The sequence below is a fragment of the Phodopus roborovskii genome, unplaced genomic scaffold (genome assembly GCF_943737965.1).
Source record: "Phodopus roborovskii unplaced genomic scaffold, PHOROB, whole genome shotgun sequence".
NCBI classification, from domain to species: Eukaryota; Metazoa; Chordata; class Mammalia; order Rodentia; family Cricetidae; genus Phodopus; species Phodopus roborovskii.
The window spans coordinates 16,822,786-16,845,766 of NW_026126485.1; the positions used below are offsets into that span (position 1 = coordinate 16,822,786).

The 22,981-nt window shown below is 42.0% G+C and overlaps 2 protein-coding genes and 1 pseudogene across 6 annotated transcripts in view; 2 read left to right on the plus strand and 1 right to left on the minus strand.

The window, feature by feature from the left end:
• Positions 1-9,215, minus strand: part of Upf2 (UPF2 regulator of nonsense mediated mRNA decay) — a 106,624-nt gene extending 97,409 nt beyond the window's left edge. For 4 of the 5 annotated variants that reach the window (XM_051194881.1, XM_051194879.1, XM_051194883.1 and 1 more), the window contains exons 1-2: positions 9,089-9,215; positions 3,448-3,827 (exon numbers count right to left, since the gene is read on the minus strand). In XM_051194881.1, the coding sequence (XP_051050838.1) occupies positions 3,448-3,809 (362 nt within the window). In that variant the 5' untranslated portion in view covers positions 3,810-3,827; positions 9,089-9,215. Of the gene's footprint in view, positions 1-3,447; positions 3,828-8,024; positions 8,214-9,088 lie in introns of all 5 variants that reach the window. The other variant, XM_051194880.1, reaches the window with a different exon arrangement.
• Positions 9,216-18,589: 9,374 nt separating this feature from the next.
• Positions 18,590-19,512, plus strand: LOC127229741 (ribosome biogenesis protein NSA2 homolog; annotated as a pseudogene).
• Positions 19,513-21,503: 1,991 nt separating this feature from the next.
• The window catches only part of Dhtkd1 (dehydrogenase E1 and transketolase domain containing 1), a 39,465-nt gene continuing 37,987 nt past the window's right edge, over positions 21,504-22,981 (plus strand). Inside the window, exon 1 of the mRNA XM_051194884.1 lies at positions 21,504-21,705. Coding sequence (XP_051050841.1) covers positions 21,552-21,705 — 154 coding nt within the window. The 5' untranslated portion in view covers positions 21,504-21,551. The remainder of the gene's footprint in view (positions 21,706-22,981) is intronic.

Here is a 22,981-nt window from a genome sequence, read left to right on the forward strand (position 1 = left end):
AAGAAACATTTCAGTTAAAGACCATTCATTATAAAATATATTTAAAATATTCTGAATTTTTAAGGAACTGTTTTTCTGCCGGGCATTGGTGACACACGCCTTTAATGTTAGCACTCAGGAGGCAGAGGCAGAGGAGGCAGAGGAGGCAGAGGAGGCAGAGGCAGAGGCAGAGGCAGAGGCAGGCAGATCTCCTTGAGTTCGAAGCCAGCCTGCTCTACAGAGTGAGTTTCAGGAAGGCTCCAAAGCAATACAGAGAAACCCTTCTCGAAAAAAATAAAAACAAAAACCTGTTTTTCCATATCAGCATTTATCAAACCATTACTAAAGGCCAGCCTGAGTAACATAAAAGACTGCCTTAAAAAAAAAAAAAAAAAAAAAAAAAAAAGATCCTGGGCTGGAGAGATGGCTCAGAGTTAGGAGCACTGGCTGCTCTTCCAGAGAACCCAGGTTCAATTCCCAGTGCCCACATGGCAGTTCACAACCATCTGGAACTCCAGTCCCAGAGGATTTGCTGCCCTCTTCAAGCTTCCAAAGACAATGCATGCATGTGGTACAAAGACAACATGCTGGCAAGCACTCACATACATAAAGTAAAAATAAAATCCAATTTTTTTCATTAACATCAACAAAAAGATAAAAATTCATGGCTGAAGGGGCTCTAGCATGGAAAATATGATACCAATAGTTTTTGCCTTATTTTTCTCCTCCATTCCCTCTACCTTGTTAAACTATTAGATTACATTCCTAAAGCTAGCTAGCAACCAAAGTCTATTCCCTTATTTGGCCACTTCCTCCTCCTAAGGCTGACTACCAAGGTCCAGCTACCCAAGTATTGAAGTATGGCAATCAAAAGCTCCCTTTTGGCTATACTAATTAACATGCCCAAACAAAATAAACAAACACTGCCACATCTCTCTTCTCTCAATCCAGGGGCAATCTTTTGTCCCTAGGAGCAAATACCCCTTCCCTATTTCCCTTGTTCCTCTTTTCTGTTCCCTCTCATCCTGTCTCCCTTTTTCTCTTATTCTCTGCCCTTTATCCCTCTGAGGCAAATAAATCTCTTTTGTGCTGAGAACTTGGTCTTGGGGTGTCTAGTGTCAAATTCAATGTCCTTTCAATGACTTAGAAACTTTGGGAAGAAACTTGGAAAAAAAAGCTACTGGTTTAAAATACTTTAATAAATGCAAATAAACTGAATTAACCTAAAAGAATAGCTAAAAACTCCATACCCATTTTTTTTTTCTCACTCAGAAGATAGAATAAGTTTAAAATTAAGTAAATGACTTGGGGCAAGGATGGAAAAAAGAGACAATTTGATTTTAAGATTTTTGAATATAGAGAGGTGGTGGTGGCGCACGCCTTTAATCTCAGCACTTAGGAGGCAGAGGCAGGCAGATCTCTGTGAGTTCAAGGCCACCCTGGTGGTCTACATTGAGTTCTAGGACAGTCAAGACTGTTGCACAGAGAAACCCTGTCTAGAAACAAAAACAAAAAAAGATTTTAGAATACATGTTTTAAAATATAAATCTGCAAAAAAGTAATTTTCTTTTTCCTGACATAAACACTTCTTAAATACTCTATTCTACCTCCTACCTCCCACCTACTGCTGAGAGTTAGGATGTATTATCAGAGGAGCTGCATTTGATATTATCTTTCAGTCACATAAACTATAAGACTTGTAGTAAAAAAAAAACAAAACCAAAAGCTTGACTCATTATGCATTTGAATTAAAAAAATCAATTTCTTCGGTATTGAAAACATAAAGCCTTTGTGGGTAAATAACACAATACCTTAAAATATTTTAGGAAAGGACTGCAAGTTGTAGCTCCATGGTAGAGTGCTTATCTTTCAAGCATTAACTAAGGCTTTGGGTTCAAGTCTACCACCACTGAAAAATAAAATATTTTCTCGGGGAAAAGTAGGTAACTGTTGATAAGGGCAGAGTAGCAGTTGATGTGGGCTAAGAGTGGTTTATTCTAACATTTTATTTTTATAAATACTTGAAATTTTTCCCGTAAAAGGTTAGGGAGTAGAGCTAGAGAATTGACTCAGCAGTTAAGTCCTCCCAGAGGACCTGAAATCAGTTTCCAGCACTCACATGGTGGCTCACAACCATCCATAACTGGTTCCAGAGACTCCAATACCATCTTTTGGCCTCTGCCGGCACTGTGTGCATAGACATATATGCAGGCAAAACACATATATATAAAATAATAAAATTAAAAAATCTCCAAAAGCAACAATAACAACAAACAGGTTATTTTCAGTTATTTTAAAAGCACTTTGAGCTGGGTGTTGGTGGCGCACGCCTTGTCCCTGCACTTAGGAGGCAGAGGCAGGTGGATCTCTGTGAGTTCGAGGCCAACCTGGTCTATAGAGGGAATTCCATGACAGGCTCCAAAACAATACAGAGAAACCCTGTCTCGAAAAGCCAACAAAAACCCAAAGCACTTTGAAGCCAGGTGTGCTATGGTACACACTTTTAATCCAAGCACTTGGGAGACAGAAGCAGGTAAATAAATCTCTGTGAGTTGGAGAGCAGCCTGTTCTACATAGTGAGTTCCAGGATAGCTAGACCTACATACATAGTGAGACCCTGTCTCAAAAAAAAAAAAAAAAAAAAAAAAAAAAACAAAAAAACAAAAAACAAAACAAAAAAACAACAACAAAACTAACTTTGAAGGGGCAAAGGAAGTACTGTAAAATCAAGTATGTTTACCAATTAAAATTTCAGGTAGATGGGTCAGCAGGTAAAAGTGCTTACTACACAAGCCTAACAACAGAATTTTTTTTTTTTTAGTTTTAGAAGAAAAGTAAGTAAAAAATTCTTAAGAAAGGTGGTTGTGAATATTCTAAAATTGTCCATAACAACTGCCTTCCAGACCTTTCTTATTAAAAAGGGAGAAACTGAGACTAGAGAAATGTCTCAGTGGTTAAGAGGATTTGCCATCCTCCCAGAGGACCCAAGCTTGGTTCTTGGACCCATTATCGGTTGACTCACAACCAACTCTAAGTACAGCTCCAGGGAACCTGATGCCCTTCCTTCTGGCCTCCAGGGTCACCTCCACACATGATACATTCACACAAACACATAAAAAATATGCATTAGTAAGTAAATAAAGGAGAAACTGAGTTTGTAAAGTGTACTGCAAAATAAATCTTAGTTGAAGAGCACTTGCCTAGCATGTAGAAAGTTCAAGATTTAATCCCTACCACTGAAGGGCCAGGAGAAAGCTCCATGAAAAAGCTTTCACAAACAAAAACCCAGATCACCCTAGACCTCATAAAACATTAAAGACCGCAATACTTAAAGCACCTCAAACATGCCCCTAGTTTGGAGAATAAAACAAGCTAGCATCCTCCCAAACTTCAAGAAGTTGCAGGACACATTTTATCTGAAACAACCATCCACTCTCACCCCTTCACACCGTAATGAAGGTTCCTTACTTTAGCTGAGCAGCTGCTTCTTCTTGCTGCCGTTTGGCCTGCTCTTCCTGCTTTTTTTTCTCTTCCTCTTCATGTTTCTTTTTTTCTTCCTCCTCCTTCCTCTTTAGTTCTTCCTCTGCCTTCACCTTTTCTTCCTCTTTTTTCTTGCGTTCCTTGTCTTCTTTTTTTCTCTTATCTTCTTCAAGTTTCTTCTTTTTGTCTTCAGGGACTTTACTGACCTCCTTCTTGGCAGGGATCTTGAGATCGTCTTTTGGTTTCTCCTTGCTGCTCACTGGCCGCCTCTCACTGCAGTCTTTCTCCTTGTTGTTTAGTAAAGATTCTTTTTCTTCCATACTTGCTGACTTTTTACGCTCAGCTGGCATTATGTGACCCAAGACAATCTGTGAGAATAAAAGAATATCAGTACTGTGGGCAGAGTGGCTTTTACTTAATGGTATGACAATATAGTTTAAACAAAACATATGAAGCTTGGCAACTGTGAAACTGGTAGTAAAGAGCTTGCCTAGCATGCATAAGACTCAATCTCCAGCATCACAACAAAATTGTTGGTTATATTCCATGTTTTATCATCATTAATTATTCCTTAGGTATTTGGGGTTTTTTTTACTTTTTTAATTAAGGAAATATTCAAGCATTCAAGTAGGTTGGGCATGGTGGTGCACACTTTTATCTCAGCATTTGGGAGGCAGAGGCAGGCATATCTCCATGAATTCTGGACCAGCTTGATCTATACATCTAGTTCCAGGACAACTAGGGCTCAGGAGACCCAGTCTCAAAAAACAAAGCATAACAAAAGAGTAGGGCAGCACAGCATTTGGAACATCTAGACACATTATCCAGCTCCAAAACAATTCATCACTGTAACTGGAAACATCATGAGTAAGTTTTAACCCAAGTTTCTTACATGTGTTAAGAGCAGAACACAGTAGGCCAAGGCAGGAGACTGCAGACTGCCGTAGTAACAGGTCAGCCTGGGTTATATAGTGAGTTGCATACCAGCTTCAACTATATGATTAAGTCCCTAACTGGAGTGGGGGGTGAGGGGGAAGATAGGCTGGCAAGGTGGCTGTAGGTAAAGGTGCTTGTTAACAAGTCTGACATCTGGGAACCCACATAGTGGAAGGAAAGAACCAATTCTTACAAGTTGGCATCTGACCTCTACATACTCTAAATAAGTAATTTTTAAAAGTTTAAAAAAAATGATTTCCTTACTTTTATGTGCATTGGTGTTTGGTCTGCATGTATGTCTGTGTGAGCATGTTGGATCCTCTAGAAATGGAATTACAGACAGTTGTGAAATGCCAATAAGTGTTAGGAATTGAACCCAGGTCCCAGTGCTCTTAACCACTGAGCCATCTTTCCAGCCCCAATTTTTTAAAGTTTTTTAAAGGAGTAAGAAACTAAGCATTGGAGATGCAGCTCAGTGAAAGAATGCTATGCATGATCCTTGGCACAGTGAAACAAGCAAGTAAGCTTATCTCTTTCATTCTCATCATAGCTCAATGAGATAATGCTATCGAGCATGAGTGAAGGCCTGGTTCAACTCTCAGCAAACCCTAAAACAAAGGAAAGTTACTGTTGTACTATTTTATACAATATTCATGGGATGTGTGTATAAAAGAGAATAGGTACAAAGCAAAAACTCTTGCTACCTACAAACAATGGACAGAGAATAGAAGAGTCACAAATTTTACCCCATTACTATAATCTTGCCAAGCTTTAAAAATAAACTTATTACCTCAAATTAGACTAGGCTTTTGAGTTCATTAGTAAAAGGCAATATTTATAAACACAATGATCAATAAATCTGTATTCTCTTCTGGTGGTTTTTGTTTGTTTGTTTTGTCTGTTTAGCAGAAATAAAACCGAGGCTTTCTGCCCACAAGGTAAGCACGCTACCACTGAGCTGTATCCCCAGCTTACAAGAGAACTCACTCTTAGAGGAACTAGAAGGTTATTCTATATCCCTAAAGTAGCTGGGCACCTCTGTGCCTCCCATCTAGTAAATGCAACAGTCCTCCTCAGATAGGACAACAAAAATTACTCCAGATATTAATAACTGCTCCTGAGACAGAAGTACCACTGGCTGAAGAACCACTGCACTAAGCCACTTCAACACAAAATCTATAATTCAGTTTCTCAGGACCACCCTATTTCAAGTCCTCAGTTCCCCATGCCTCAGTTCCCTGTGCCTCAGTTCCCCAAGAGCTGGCTACCTAACAAAACAGTACAGATACTGAACATTTCCATCATCATAGAAAGTGCTATTTGAATAGCACTAAACAAACTCACACCCTTCACTGGAAACTACAAATATTAGAAACACACACACACCAAAACAAAACTGTACATCTCACCAAAACGTAGGAGTTTTCTAAAAACATACTTCTCTACCCAGAACTAGTTATCTCATATGATTTTTCAGGCAATACTTTTATATTTTATTTTCTAAATAATCTACACATTACATATAAGAAAACCACAATTTACAAAGTATAAAATTACTTAAACTTCTTGGTATCTTAATAAAAGCTAAGGATACACATAGTATTCTTACATATTTTCAACTATAGCATTTAAATTCTAGCAAGAAACCCCAGGTAAATACCTAAAACATTTGCGTTAACAAATAAAGCATAAACAAGTAAGGAATTTACTTGAACATGATAAAATATTATCCCAGAAAGACAACCCAGACCAGAATTCTGGAGGTATACAGCTTAGTAAGCATAGTCTTCACCAACTTTAGCCTTCCCCCTTTTTTTCTTTTACTTTCCTATTCTCCAGTATATACCCACCTTTAATGTGAAAATGTCACACTCTAAAATTACCTTTCAAACAGTATACCACTAAAAGCTAGTCACAAGTACCATACTAAACATGTCACGTACATTCTCACTTAATACTAAAATCTTTATGAGATGGGCATTGTTTTCCCTATTTTATAAATGAGTAAACTGAGACTTAACCAAGTAACTTGACCAAGGCCTCCACAGCCGGTGATAGAACTGGAATGTGAGCCCACAGTCTTAACCAAAGTAAAGAACCCTGAGAGTACCACACTGTGAAATGGAAGACTCGATCACAGACACTTGACTATGACAAATCATAGAATTGTGAATCTCAGTAGAGGTCTCTGATAATGGTTAAGCACTTGCTACATACATACTGTTTTTAACTTATTGGCACATTCTGGCTGAAAGTATGGTGACAACATAATGTCTAAGGTAATAACACAATTTTACTTAAGGGTACTAATTATTAAATACAATAAAATTTTATGAAATTTGAATTTTGTGATTTGAAGTATTAAGATATTTCAAGGATTACAAGAACATATAATTCTCAGTCAACAAAATAAGGACATCAGAATGTATAGCTAAGGTGTTGCTTACAAATTAAATCTTACATTCTTTTAAAGTATCAGCAAATTCACTTTTTATCTGACAAACCCATGAAAGGTCATCATTTATAAGATCAACAGGGTCCCAAAAGTTCATGACTCTCCAATAGTCATTTAAATGTAAATAACTACTACACTAATAGATGGCAATGGTCAATGAGAAACAGACAAATCCTGTTTTAGAAGATAATAAAACAGATTCCCACTAAGATCTGTAAGTCTTGGTGTCACAACTAAATTTCAACTAACACATTTGTAAGGAAAAGTGCAGGCAACAATGCAACTTTCAAGTCAGAGTTCAGGTTTGCATCCCAACTCTACCTTACTAGCTATGGAAATCAGGCAACTTAACTTCTCTGTTTATTCTAATTATTTGTCAATAAAATGGAGCTATTGCTACCTATCTTATAGTTACTAAACATATAGCACAGTGGCTATCATAAAGAAAGCCACTGAATAAATATGAATTCTCTTTCACACCTAACACTGAAAAGGCCATTGGAAGGACTGTCAGGTTTTACCCACTCCAAGCTTCAGCTTTTACACTGAGTGTCAAAGGCAGTGTGATCCGCCCAAGATTAACCAACTGCTTTTAGTGGCTACCCAGTTCTCCATCATTTCCACCACATTCACAGACTCAAAGGAGTTTAAAAATCAAATAAACTAGAAAAGATGATGAGTAGACATTTGTATCTTGCCAACTTTAAAAAATTAAACTGAGCTCATATTTAATAAAACACTAAATTCTTACTTTAATAACTCTAACAAGAGCTAAGTAATTCACCTAAGGTATTTTCAAATTTCCCATGTAATAGTATATGAAAGTAAAGAATATAGAAATATGATTAATCCTTACAAACTACTTTGCTGAATACAATTTTATTCAAACAGCCCTTAAAAGTAAAAATATGGTTCAAAACCTCCCTTCTAGCTCCCAAAATAGTGTCCTGACACTTGGTTTGTATTGTTTTTCTAAATATATTCTAAACTTCCAAGTGAAAGTAAAAACTATTTTACTAGTAAAACAGATTCCAGTGCTGTGTGCTAGGAAGGACAGGGAACAGAGGCGTTTCCCTAATAAAGCTATAACTTCACTATGTACCATATGGTCTAAGTATGAAATCACAATTAGACTGTTCTGAAAATACTACAGAGTAAGAGAATGCTGGTTTACCTTTTATGTCTGTGTTTTGAACTCAAAATGTTCTAAAGGTATCAGCACAGAGATATCTTCCAGTCTCTGACTTTATTCTTTTACAAAGTCCTTATATATGTGAGACTCACTCAAAATTTTCAGAAATTTCACCACAGCTCAAAAATGGCTTTCCTGTTGATCTGTACGACTTTTATGACCACCTAAAAACTATGACAAATGAGAAGGATCAGTAACAGTCTTACTTTCGTTTACTGTGTCAGTCACCTCATTTAAATTTAAGACAGCAAGGCTAGTCGCTACCATGTGTGCCCCCAAACCTGTAAGCAGCCTCTGCTTGTCTCACCAGATCAAACATCATGTGATCGCATCCTTAGTTCAATAGTACTAGTAAGGGAGTACTGAGAGCCTTGGGGAAGAGGGGAAGAATCGGCCAGCCTACCTGATTAAAAGGAAGTAAATCCAAACAGTCCCACTGCCACCATCCGCAGGTCCACCCCAAGCCTCTTCCCAGCACACGCATCTCCCACACATCTCCCACAAATCCCCGCTGTGGGTCAGTGTCCCACCACTGACACAGTTCCCGGCCACAACTCCCATTCTTGGGGGCATCGTCCTAGCCCTAACCCTAACTTCCAGCCCCACACTCCCTCAGCACCGTAGCCTCTCGGGGTCGTCCGGTTACTCTACATCGCCCCACTTCCTCATCCACGCTTCCCCCCCGGAGTCCGGAGCTCGCCCCAGCCTCTCCTCGCACTCCTCCACGCCCCCGAAAACCTTCCCCCTCCACAGCAGGCTCCCCCGCCTCCAGCCCCGAGGCCCGGCCCAGGCATCTCCCCTGCCGCCCCTCACGCCAGCCCCGGGCCGGCCGAGGGATCCCCACATTGACCAGCCCCTCCGGGAGAGGGGTCTGAGGAGAACGACGTCCGACCCGCTCGTCCCTCCACTGCTCGCCGCCCCCGGAGAGCTGGAGTGCGGAGTCGCCTCTCGGGTCCCTCAGGGAGTAGGAGTCCAGGCCGGTCCCCCTCAGCGCCAGATCTTCCCCATCGCTGGAGCGGAGGGGAAGGAGGTTCCCTGGGACTCACCTAGAGCCTGTTGTCAACATTAGCCCCGGGTTTCCCAGCACCAACTCCAGCGCTCGGGCTCTCCCCTCCCCTCCCCCCACCTAGCTCGCAGCCGAGGGCCCGCCTTCCCTCAGCTCCCCCTCCTCCCTCCGCCCGGCGGCCCTCCCGCCCGCCACTCACCAACGCGGTCCGGCTGCCAGGGGGGCGGGGCGGAGGGTGGGGAAAAGGAAGAGGCTGTCCTCACTACCGCCCACTCAAAAACGACCCTCGTCGCCGGTCCTCGCTCCGTGTTGAGGCCCCCATTTTGTCTGTGAGGTAATCCATATATGCAAAATCTCAAGTGTATGCCATCCCCTTCGGTGACTCGTTCGGATTCCCCATATGTGGATTTTTGTATACAGGCAATGAGTAGGGCAACTGCTTCCAGCGCCACCAACCAGGGCCTCAGCGGAGGGAGGAGCGTTCCAAGGACCGGAGGCGGGAAGTGGATTGGTCGCCAGGAAAGGGCAAGTGCCTGAATTGGAGATGCGCAGGCGCAAACCCTTCTCGGGTGGTGCGGGGAGGGGGCGGAGCCGGAATGAGGCGGGGCGGAACTAAAGGAGGCGAAGAAGAGTGGTGGGATAGTAGAATTACGGAGCGCTATCGAGGACAAGTTTGGTTACTTGACTCTCGGAGGAGTTTCCTGGTGCGAACGTTCAAGGAGGCAGAGTTTGATTGGACTAATACCGAAGGGTTGAAGATTTAAGAAACTGAAAACCGGAGAAGCAAAAGAATATGGCCAGTGAGGAAGGTAGAGGTTGCTTAGGAATAATACTAGGCCGAAAGTCTCGTGGGGGACTTTCCAGGGTCAGTTTCGGGTGTTGGACCTGAAAAACAGCTAGAATGGAGAGCAAGCATGGCCTTTCCCGAATGGTTCTTCTAGAAAGTCCTCTATTGTAAGCATTTTAATTTTTACAATGGAATGAAATCACCCTTTTTAAAAGGGATGGGGTTACGAACTTGAACCAAATAGACTTTGAAATATGCGCTATCAGCTGCTCGACCTACCGTTTTCCTAAGTGGATGTAATTGTGCGTCTGATCTCCGGTTTTAGTTGAAAATGTGAACCTGCCAGGATGTGCATATGGTTCCACTCTGGCTGGCCCGTAGCCAAAGGAACAAAGGTGCAAAACAAGCGTGGATTCTTGCTTTACAAGAGGCGCCTCATCAGTGTTCAAGCCCACACAATGATCTGCTCCAACCCAAACTACTTGAGATGTCTAGACAACTTTTTATTCAGCCTTTGCCCATTTGATTTGTCTTTTCTTTTCTTTTCTTTACATCCTTTTGTTATTGTCAAGTAAATCCTCTTCAAAAATAACACTTCCTGTGTTAAATTTTTTCTTATTGAAAACAACCACTAAGTCAATCACAATAAAGGATACCAAAGTAGCCAGGCTTTGGTGGTGCACACCTGTAGGAGGCAGAGACAGGCAGATCTCTGTGAGTTCAAGGCCAGCCTGGTCTACAGAGCTAGTTAGTTCCAGGACAGGCTCCAAAGCAATACAGAGAAACCCTGTATCCGGTGGGGGTGGGGGGTGGAGGGGGTGTTACCAAAGTAGAGAAAGACGAATACCACCATTCTGTACCATTGATAAGTAATTAAGAGATTTTATTTATGACACTACACAAGTGAGGACAACTTACATTTCTCCACTTTCCTTTTCTTATTTTGTCTTACTGTCTTATCCTGCTCCAGTTCTAGTGTGGTTCACATCTGTAATACCAGCACCTGGGAGGCTGAAGCAAGCAAGAGGTTTGACACAAGTTAGGAGCCGGCCTGGCACACATAGCAAAATCCTATCTCAAAGCAAAAGAGCGTATTTATTTCTTGGGCCTGGGGATTTAGCTTAGAGCATTGCCTTATGTTGCATGAAGCCCTGGGTTCCAACTCATGATCCCACTTAAAAACGACAAAAAAGAAGCTAGAGAGATTGCTAATCAGTTAGAATCACTTGCTGCTCTTACAAAGGTCTGGGTTCAGTCCTCAGCACTCACATGGTGGCTCACAACTGTAGTTCCAGGGCCTCTGACACCCTCTTCTGGCCTCTGCAATGCACACCTATACATCCAGGAACACTTAAGGACTTTTAAGAAAAGGATGAAAACATTCAAAAACAGCTGGACAAAGCAGCCTTACAGACTACAGCCAGGATTTCTGAATCTTCTTTGAATCCCCCATGACAGCGCCCCTTACCAGAAGGAAGTAGTTTGGAAAGAACAACGCCCAAATTCCCAAATATTGTCTATAAATGTTTGTTTTCATTTAAATGGACTTTGTTATATAAAATAAATAAAAGAAAAAAGAAAAGGATGAAAAAAGAAAAGATTTACTCCTGTATTAATGAACAAGTTCTTATCCTAAACAAGTCGACCCATGTCTTGTTAGCACATACTATGAAACTTGGTTAACACAGGGATCAAAAGAGAAAAGCTAAGATATAGCTCAGTGATAGAGCATTTGCTTAGCATGCAGACAATCCTGAGTTTGCTGGACAGCACTAAATCATAGCATTTTAATACACTGAAGCTAGCCCAGCTAGATATAATTAAGAGGACAATCAAAACACAGGGAAGGAATTCTGCCCAAGAGATGAAAATTTAATCAACTAAACACGGATGCTGCTCTGTTTACAGCACAGTTGGCATCTTCTTCAAACCTGTGTTTAGTTCAACAGAAATTGGAAATATTTTACCTATCTAACCTACTAAACATTCTAGCTCAACAGCACAATATACTTAGAACATTAGTTGTTACCTCTCATGAGCACTTAGACGTTGTAGCTAGGAACTGCAGCTGCCTGGCATCCAGGCTAAATGTTGCTATCTTGAGGCAAAAAAAAAAAAAAAAAAAAAAAAAAATCAAAATTCAAACTGAGTTTCTATTGAATGTGAGTTTACTTTTTGTGCCACCATAAAGCCAAAAATCCTAAGTTGAACCATACAATGGGGACCATCTGCAACCATAAAAATGGGTAAGATTGCCAAAGAAAATACCAAGAAGTAGAAGGCTCAGGACTAATCCCAGAGAAACTTCTAAATATATACAAGTTAGATCTGTAAATGGGAGATGAAGGAAAAAAGGAAAACCAGTAAGTGTTGGTCTCATGAAAAATAGAGGAGAGATGTTTCAGGGAAGTGCCGGGGGGAGATCTTTTTGAGGCTACAATGAGCTGAGCTGCCCCAAATGGGGGAGTGTGGATGAGGGAAAGGCTAGCTATATACAATAAAGAGAGACAGAATAAAAGTCAGGAGGGTGGGTCAGTTAGTACTGAAATGCCATGAGTTTATTTTTCACCACTCATATATACCATAACCAAAAAGGGGAACACAGTGTCAAGTATATAGAACAAACACTTTTCTTCCTCACTTATTGTAAGGGTCCAGTAACCACACGTTAGCTCCAATTTCTTGTTCCCTAGCCTTGAGGTCAGGAATAGCCACACCTCAGATTCAGGTCTGTTGTTATTTAGACTAAGATAGCCATCCTACTGTAGCCACACCTTTGACCTTTAGGTCTTGTGACTTGCTGACAGCTTTGAACTCTTTGCCCTTGTGCCAAGATGGAGTGGCCATCTTTATGGACACCCACAGGGAAGGAAAGCGAGTAACTGTTGGTGTCACTGAGAAAATGAAGGATATGATAATGAGAAAAGTGTTCACTTCAGGAACCATATTGGCCTTGCAGATGGCAGGTTAATAAAATATTAGGGTCGTTGAAGATTAACTTGGAGATGAGAGAAAAAAGACATACTTGGGGAAATTGATGGAGACCAGTAGGAAAAATACAACCATAAATGATTGTGGAATTTTGATTTTTGTAATCATGTTGGGATCAAGCCCAGTGTCATGCACATGCTCAGCAAGTGTTCAACCACAAAGCTACAATCCTATCCTTCTTCCTTTCTTTATGTATTTTTTTCAGTGAGGTAAATGGCCAGGTGATGGTGGCACACACCTTCAGTACCAGCATTTGGGCGCCAGAAGCAGGCAGGTCTCTGAGTTTGAGGCCAACCTGATCTACAGAGTTAGTTCCAGGACAGCCAGTGCTACACAGAGAAACTGTCTCAAAATACCAAGGAGAAACGAGAGAGAGAGAGAGAGAGAGAGAGAGAGAGAGAGAGAGAGAGAGAGAGAGAGAGAGAAATACAGAATATGTTTTAATGAAAATAATTCAAACAGGGGAGATACCTGGTAATATAGAAGAGAGAAAAAAGGCCACTGTAGGGCAAACTCCTTATGGTAGAATAAAGATAGGGTCTTGGAAGTGCAGGAGAAAATGGTGCCCTGGGACGAAGCAGAGACATGACAAAGCAACGGCAACAGGCACCTGTAAAGTGAGTTTGTAGATTAGGAGGGAAATTTGGAAGGACTTTCCTCAATCTTATTTCGGATGTGTGTGAGTGCACATGTACAGGCCCAAAGTTGATGTCAAATGCCTTCCTTAATCACTCTCCCCCCAGGGCTCTCACTAAAGCTGTAACTTGGCTAGCCCAGCTGGCCAACCAGCCCCAGTAATTCTTTTGTCTCTGCTTCCCCAGTCCTGGGCTTGCAAGTGTACACCCTACTCAGTTTTTGTTTTTAACATGGGCACTGGGATCGTAGCCAGGCTCCTATTCTTCCACAGCAGGTACTTAACTGAGATTCCTCAGTTCATTCATTTTTTTCTTTGATTCACTTTCCTTTTTGACATTGTTCAGGATCAAATCCATAGCCTCATACATGACCGAGATTCCTATTTAGCGATATATTTAAAGCAAAGTTATCAGCTAAGAAGAAGGTGAAGGACCAGTTGGCAGGCCAGGCTGAGAAGCTACTTGAATTTTATGATCAATAACTTGAAGGAAAACGATCTAGACAGTATATGGCAAGACAGGATGGTCTAAATTACATCTTGTATTTGTTAATAATAATAGCTAGAGTGTAATAGCTGGGCATGATGGTGCAGGCCTAGAGACAGAGGAGAGTTTGAGATTTGCCTGAAATAGCAAGACCTTAAAAAAAAAAATAAAAAAAGATACTAATAGTACTTTTCCCTGGAGTTTTGTAAATAGTAAATGGTGGGGATCTAAATAAAATCACTTAATACCAGCTCTGATAGTACATGCTTCAGGAGCACTGACTATTGACAAATCATTTTGCAAATGGCTTTGTAATTTAAATAATAGTACTGTAATCTTCCCTCCTTTCTTTGACTTAACATTGTTTAGAAACCAGTGCACCTGAATCTCTTTACTACAAATACTAGGAATATGTGCCAAAATAATGAACTTCGCCAAGCAGTGTTGGCACACGACTTTTGTCCCAGCTCTCCGTAGGTAAAGGCAGGAGGATCTCTGTGAGTTCAAGACCAGCCTGGTCTACAAGAGCTAGTTCCAGGACAGGCTCCAAAGCTACAGAGAAACCCTTTCTCAAAAAGCCAACAAACAAACAAACAAAAAAAGATAATGAACTTCAAGAGGAAGATTGAAATGTAAGGGCAGGGTGGGGAGGAAGTTTTCTCAGCCAAGGTTAGCCACTAATGGCATTGGTTTGTAAGTGTAACCATCTGTTCTAATTTCTAGTATCATTTCATTTTGTGCCACAGAATAACCAGTCAGTGTACTCTCTGAAGAAGCAGATGGGTAAGGTGAAGAAGCCAATTCTCTGCCATCTAATTTTTCTTCACTATTGAACTTTCTAGCTGTATTTCTAGGTCCCTGATGTGGGCTATCTATGATTAAATAGTCCACACATAATTCAGAACTAAAATTTCCAAAGCAGTTGAATACTGGTCCCTCTCACACTTACCTGTGTGTGTGTGTGTGTGTGTGTGTGTTTATTTTAGGATTTTTTTTTTTTTGGCCACAAACTGATATGTGCTAAGGCTTGGGCTAATGTCAACATATGTACAGAACTAAATAAAGTGGATCTCTCAGAAGTTCAGTTCCCCTTGAAAAGGGGGATGGGAAAATAGGAAAGGATGTGACATATAGGGACGTGTTCAGTGCTGCTTCTGGAAGGGAGTGGAGATGGAGCTTGGAATGTGGGGAATAAGGAAGGCCTTGGTGTAGTCATGTCCAGGCAGGAGATGCCTACCAGGTTTGAAGGGCTTTCATTATCCCATCTCCCACTAATATCTCCCTCGTGGATCTAGCAAGAACCCTGGTGCAGGCAGGCTTTCCATAGACATCATTCTTTTCATCAAGGTTATCTGTTCTGTGCCTGGTCAGTGCTAAAGCTCCTTATGTATCTCCATCCAACCTCTAATGGTGAGTCTGGCAGTAAAATCCAAGGCTCTGGATCCTGGTCTTGGATATCATCAACTACAAGACGGTCCCTGGTGCCATTTCCCACATCTTCTTGTGCAGGATCTTGTTTGGGGGGGGGGCTGGTGGGAACAGCCTACCATGCCTTGCCCTGCCCCTCTAACTCTTCTTCGGGGTCTTTACTGCTGCATTCCTGGTACCTTCTGTAGGACCCAAATGTGGCTCCAGATCCTCAGTCTAACTGGAGAAAGTAAGCTCAGGGCCCATGGTGCCTTCCCCTAGAATTGCTGCCACTTGAGCAAGGATGCCTGACAAACATCCTTCTGGCCCAGCACCATCCCTGAAGTGGTCCCAGCTGCAGTGTCTCCCCACTCACCCTCACCTACTCTCCATGGTGGTGTTTCTGTGTGTACTTGTGTGCCAGAGGAGAGTCTCATGTAGCCCTGGATGGCCTCAACTTACTATGTAGCCAGAGATGATCCTTCCCTGGAAGACAGGTATGGACCAACAAACATTTAGATAGAAAGCAGTCACCTTCACTCAGTTAATACAATGAGTGGATTTTACAGGTACCATTCCAAGACAGTTGGCTGCAGAGAGCTGCTCTAGCCTCACAAGAAGGCTGTTGTGTTTCAGAACAAGCTGAGCTCAGAGCACAGTACCTGCTACCTCTGACCGGGGTCTAAAGAAATAAATCTTAACAAGGCCTGGCTATACTCTGTCCTAGAGTATCCTGGTGTAGCTGCAGAGTACTCTTTAATGAGTGTGCACTGGGGCTGGAAAAACAGCTCAGGGGTTAAGAACACTCATTGGTTGCTCTTTCAGAGGACGTAGGTTTGATAGCCAGCATCCACTTGGTAGCTCAGTTCTAGAGGATCTAATGTGGCCTCACAGGCAAATGCATACAGGTTAAACACCCATACACGTAAAATACAGATGAGTACACACAGATCACCAGGAGTCTGACCACTAGAGGCCCATACCTGTCTGCTTCCTAACTCCAAAAATCCCCAGTACCATGACTCTGAAGCACTGCCTGACTGTCCCTGGGGGAACTCTCTCCTCCCCTCTAATGCTTCTGTATAGTGTCTGGACTGTAGCCCTGACTGTCCTGGAGCTTGCTCAATAGACCAAGCTAGCCTTGAACTTAAGAGATTGGCTTGCCTTAGGCATGTGTCACCATGCCTGGCTTCAGAATATTTAATAGACCCTACTTTGCCTTTTTCTGTGTTGGTGGATTCTTTCACAGCCTGCTCATTACCACCTTGTCAACACCATCTCTAGCAGGCAGCCTCCTGAGAGTTAAACACTCTCCTTGCAGACTTGGAAAGAGTATCTCTTCACAAAATATACTACAAATGAGATTTTTACAACTATCGAGATCTTAGCTGGGTCTGATGCACACATTTGCAGTCTTCTGTATGGGCAGAGACTTGATGGCTCACAGAAGAGACCAAGCCATTGTAACTTTGTGATTCAGGTGCCTTATTTTAGGCATAAAGGTAGAATTTTAACCCTTATTTTTGCCTCTAGCAGCATGTTATCATCATTGCTCCCAAGTATTTTAAAATCCAAGTGCAAGTGGTTTTGTTCTTTCCAAGAGGATATTTCATAGTCTCACTTTGTATGTTAGTTGCTGAAGATGAAGACAAAGTTACCATTTCTAGCATGTGTTTCTTCTGGAAGGTGCTATACTGCAGGCACAATAATCTATTTCTCCCTGAAAGCTGTAGGAAGAGCCAATCCATTGTTTCCTATTTAATGACAGACTCATCTAAGTTTAAATGTCACTTTATATTAATGTTTTCACATTAAAAGGTCAATATCAACATTAATAAGCTAATAAAATTCACTACCATCCTTTGGGTACTTAATATAAGGTAATTCCTGTGCATTTGTTTCCTACTTTAAAACAACTCACTATAATAATAACAGCTAGCATTTAGAGTTTATTTTCTACATGTAGGTATTTTCCCACACATCTCCACCTGCCATTGTTTCTATAGACCAGGCCTTCCTCTGCCTCCAGAGTCCTGGGACTAAAGGTGTGCACCACCACACCTGCCAAATATGTATTTTTCAAAGGCTGAAAAGAAAGGTACTGCTTTTGAGTGCACTGTGGAGAGGTTCACATGGCAAGGGACTGCCCGGCAGCCGATCAAGAACTCAATCCTCCCAGCGCCCATATGAAATCATGAACATGGAAATTGATCTTTTCCCAGATGAACCTTCAGATGAATGGAAATTTTACTCAACAGTGTCCTGCTAAAAGATCTTGAGCCAGACACCCTGAGATAAACTGTCTGATGTACTAACCTATGACAACTTGAGGTAATCTATGTTTGTTGTTTCTAGGCTCTAAACTGTGGGGTAATTAATAAGCAAAAACAATAGTAACCATTATTATTTTAATGTATCATATATTTATATCCATGTATTTTATAGGTGTGATGTACTTCTGAAGTGAGTAAGTACAATTTTATATAGCCTTGGCTTCCTGAGCTTAACTTCCTCATAGCAGAAGCAGCACTCAGTCACCCTCGACTGAGGCTCCAGTAGACTCCACCAGAATGGAGCCAGTTGGTGGCCAGAAATAAAAACCCTGAGGCATCTCCTGCAGCTCCTAGGCTGAAGACCCTGCTTTCCCACCACTTCAGTTCACCATTTGACTAAGAACTCCTAGCGGTCATGCCTCAGTTCCAGCATGATCTGGAACATACCTGCCTGCTTTGTTTTTTACTTTTGTTTCTGTTGCTATTTTGAGACAAGGTCTTGCCATGTAACCCAGGATGGCCTGAACTTTGCCATCCTCAACTCTGCATTACCAAACCCAGGTGCCTATTTTCTTTAAACCCACCAAATAGAAGCTCCTCCAGGGAAAACAATTGGATAGTGAGTGCCAATTCTATCCAACAATTGGATAGAAGATGTTAAGTACCCTAGGTACCACTGCTTATTCTATGAAGTTTTTGTAGCTTTCTTTAGACCCAGGGACAAAGATTAACAAATGGGATTGCAGCTGGGTACTGGTGGCACATGCCTTGATCCCAGCCCTCGGGAGGTAGAGGCAGGTGGATCTGTGTGAGCTCGAGTCCAGCTGGGTCTACAGAGCTAGTTCCAGAGCAGGCTCCAAAGCAATACAGAGAAATACTGTCTCAAAGAACAAAAACAAAAAATCCAAACATCAACAACAAAAAACAAATTGGATTGCATCAGATTGAAAAGATTCTGAAGAATGAAGGAAACAGTTGCCAGTAAGAAGAAACAGCCAGCTTCCATGAAGTGGGCCTGTGGACCAGTGAGACCCAGAAGAGGTTTTTTAGCACCAGGGAGGTCACGGACGGCTGTCATCCTGCCACAAAATGAATATGTTAAATTACACCATAAATGCTATGGGAATTGTTTGGATTACCATGAGAAAAAGAGAAAGAAAGAAAGTCAGGAGGCCCATGAACGTTCAAAGACAGCCAAAAAAATGATTGGCCTGAAGGCTAAGCTCTACCATGAACAGTGCCATGTGAGAAAATACAAATGAAAAAACTATTAAGATGTATGCATGCAAAAAAAACAAACAAAAACAAAAAACACCAAACAAAAAGACCCCACAAACAGCAGTACCTGTGTATCTGCTGGACAGAAAGGGACAGTCTAGAACAAAAGTGCTTTCTAACATGATTAAGCAGAAACGAGAAGAGAAGGTGAGAAAATGGAAAGTCCCTCTACCCAAAGTCCATGCCCAAGAAGAAACAGAAGTATTGAAAGTTATTCAAATAGGAAAAAGAAAAAAGAAGGCATGGAAGAGGATGGTTACTAAAGTCTGCTTTGTTGGTGATGGCTTTACAAGAAAACCGCCTAAATATGAATGGTTCATTAGGCCAATGGGCCTGTGCTTCAAAAAAAGCCCATGTCACATATCCTGAGCTGAAAGCTACTTTTTGCCTGCCAATACTTGGTGTGAAAAAGAACCCGTCATCCCCATTATATGCAACTCTGGGCGTAATAACCAAAGGCACAGTTATTGAAAGGAATGTGAGTGAATTTGGCCTGGTGACACAAGGAGGCAAGGTTATCTGGGGAAAGTATGCCCACGTTACCAACAATCCTGAAAATGATGGGTGCATAAATGCTGTCTTGCTGTTTGATAGTGACTTCTACTGAAGACTACACATCCTTCGGAAAACATTATCACTGTGACCTTTCTGAATACTACCAAGTTACCTTACGCATATGCACTCATCAAGGATTACTAAATTGTAAAGAAAAACTGCTCAGTTTTATAGTTAAAAAGCAAAAACAAAACAAACAGAAGAAGAAGAAACAGCCAACAGAATGTGAGGAGAAATCTATGTCAGCTATTCATCAGACATGGGATTATGTCTAGAATGTATGGATAACAACAAATTATCCAACAAATTGCATATAAATAAAACATATCAAAAGAAGAAGTATAAGTGACTAGTAAAGATGTTTAAAAGTCCTCAGAATCTTTAGCCAGACCTGGGTCAGAATAGCTAATACCTTATTATCAAGGAAACAGAAAACAAAAGCCAGGCATGGTAATCACATCTATAATTCCAGCATTTGGGAGGTAGCCTACTTGAACTATGGAGTAAGACCTTCTTTCAAAAAGATATGAGTGAAACAGAAGAAAAAGAAAATGCTAAATATTGGCAAGGATGGAAAAGACAGGGAACTTTGTCCACTGTTAGGAAAAATGTAAATCATTATAACCACTATGGAAATGCGTCTATGAGCATGGAAGCTTGTAATGGCTTGAATAAGAATGGTCTTCATAGGCTCTTGTGTCTGAACATTTGATCTCCAGTTGTTGGGCTGTTTTAGAAGGTTCATTCTTCAGTCATGAAGAATGAAATCATGTTATTTGTGGGGAAAATAGAAACTAACATGTATCTTAGTCATTGTTCTATTGTTGTGAGGAGACACCTTGAGCATTGAAACTTTTATAAAGGAAAGCCTTTGATTTGGTCTTTCTTACAGTTTAAAGGTTTAGTCCATTATCCTCATGGAGCATGCAGGCATGCAGGCAGACATGGTAGCCGAGAGTGGGACATCTGGGTCAGCAGGCAGAAGGAAGAGAGAGACTCTGGGCCTGGCTTGAGCTTTTGAGACACCAAAGCCCACCCCTAGTAACACACTTCCTGCAACACACTCACTCCAACAAAGCCATTTCCTAAGCCCTGTCAAGTAAGAGCCACTCTTCAGTGACCAAGCATTCAAATCTGTGAGTTTATGGGGCTATTCCTATCAAACCACCACATCAAGTTAAGGAATAGGCCACCCTCAGAAGACAAACACACTTCCTCCCCCCCCCTCCTTCATATGTAAATTCTAGATTGTTAAGGGCTGGAGAGATGGCTCAGCAGGTAAAGCACCTAGAGCACAACTGCCCTTCCAGAGGATCTGGCTTCAATTCCCAGCACCCACATGGCAGCTCGCAATCATCATCTGTTGCTCCAGTTCCTGAGGTGCTAATGCCTTCCTGGGCCTCCGCCGGCACTGCTTGCACACTGTGCACAGATGTATACAGGGAAAACACCCATAGACATAAAATATTACAAAAGCCATGAAAAATGCACTGGGTAGTGGCCGTGCACACCTTTGAGGGAGGGAGGAAAGCCTAAAGAAGGCTATAGGAGGGAAGAAAGGGGTCAGAGGGGAGGAAGGGGCAGGGGAGTAAGAAAGGGTGATCATTGAGAACAAAGTAAGAATAAAAATGCAGCAATGAAGCCCATCACTTTGTAGGCTAACTTTAAAAAAAAAAAACAAAACAAAAAAACTGGTGAAATTGAGTTTCCTTCTTTCCCCCAAATTCTCTTTTTGCATCCTCCCACCAGCAGAGGATGAACTTTAGGATGTACATATAGTTCTACTTTAGTACCAGAAAGCTGGTCCTGTGTGGTTACCAGCCTTGCACAGGGTCCAAATCCAGGCCTTTGGCCCCTGGAACACCCCAGACCAGCCTGTATACTGGGCGTAGCTACGCCAGGTTCCAGTCTCTGATTGGCTCTGAGAGGCTGGCCCTTTGACCAATTAGGCCCGGGGGCGTTGCCCTGGGGGTGGGTCCTCGGGCTCACGTGGTGTCTTCAGGGTCTGCTTCTTTGCTAGCGACCCTCGCTCTGGTTCTGGCTGCAGCTCCTGTTCCATTTCTGCACAGCATCTTCGGGGCCAGACTGGACATGGCTTCGGCCACTATGACAGCTGCAAGGAGAGCGCTCTGCCTGGCTGTCCCGTTTCTCCGGCGCGGTTACCAGACGGAAAGGGGCGTCTACGGTTACCGGCCTAGGAAGGCTGACAGCAGCGAGCCCCCGGGAGACCGTGCACGCCCCTCAGGTTGGGGATGCGGTCGCACACTGTGGGTGGAAGGCAGGGAACTGCCTATGCGGCTTGTGGTGGGGTGCTCTCGAGAGTGGGTACTGGGCGCCTGGGAGCTCCTGGCCTGTGAAAGAGAGCAGCCTGAGAAAGCCTAAGAGACAGGAGGAGGAGGGAGTGGGAGTTGTCAGTGTGGAAGTCACCCTGCTGTCTAAATTCCACAGTTGGACATCCCTGGGCTCTGTTTTACATAGTCTCCTTATCTTTCTTTTTGGGTCACAGATTGGGGACAGCTTCTCTTGTACATTTCCTCACCCACGAACGAGTAGGAATCTAGCACTTTGAGATGTGTATATTTAAATGGCTTGTTTTCCTAAATTAAAAAAAAAAATGCATTTGCCATAGTAAATGTCTTTTCCCTTATCACCAAATCACTTTCCACGTACTAGTAACTGAGGACTTGCTTTACTATGAGATAACAACATCTGGAAGTTCAGTGTTAAATTATAATTTCATGGGTTAGTGCCCCTGTGAGGGAAAAGTTGATGACAGAAACAGTTATTTGTGTCATAGTTGTCGTATCTGGTTTAAGGATAATAATGTTTTCTACTCTACTTTAAAAAATACTTTGAATAAACCTTAAAGGCTAATGGGGTAACTTTGCCTATAACTTTTTATGTCATCATTAATCATTTGGGCTGCATGGGGGAAAAAGAGAAGAAGAAAGTTGCATGCATGACTTATACTTGCATGACATGGGGCAGAACTTGATCAATAGCTACGTTTATATATCTGTAATGGAGACTAGAAAACACAGTTTTTACTTAGGGTGGCCATGCATCAGCTGAGAATCATCTAAGGAGGGGAAACAGGTGGCAGTGGCTACCAGAGTCTACCTGAATTTCTCTAAATTTTTCTTCTATATATACACTGTTCTTTCCTCGAGCCTATGAATCTGACCCAGCATCATTATTTGCTAGTGTGCAGTATACCTGACAGGGCTGGCCATAGCTCAGTCTAGCGTTTTATGAACTCTATCACCCACTCCGTATATTCATTCAGTACTGTTGTGTGTTTGTTTGCTTTTCTGGCCAGAGCTGGAGATTTTTTGAAAATATAGGTTTCTTTTAAAAAGTTATAGCCATTGTTCCTGATAATTCCATGTACCCATTACTTAGATAAAAAACTTACCTAGCCAGGAAAGGGTAATACTTCATATCCTACTACTCAGGAGGCAGAGGTGGCCAGAGTTCCAAAGCCAGACTTGTTTACATGGCAAGTTAAGTTCTCGATCCTG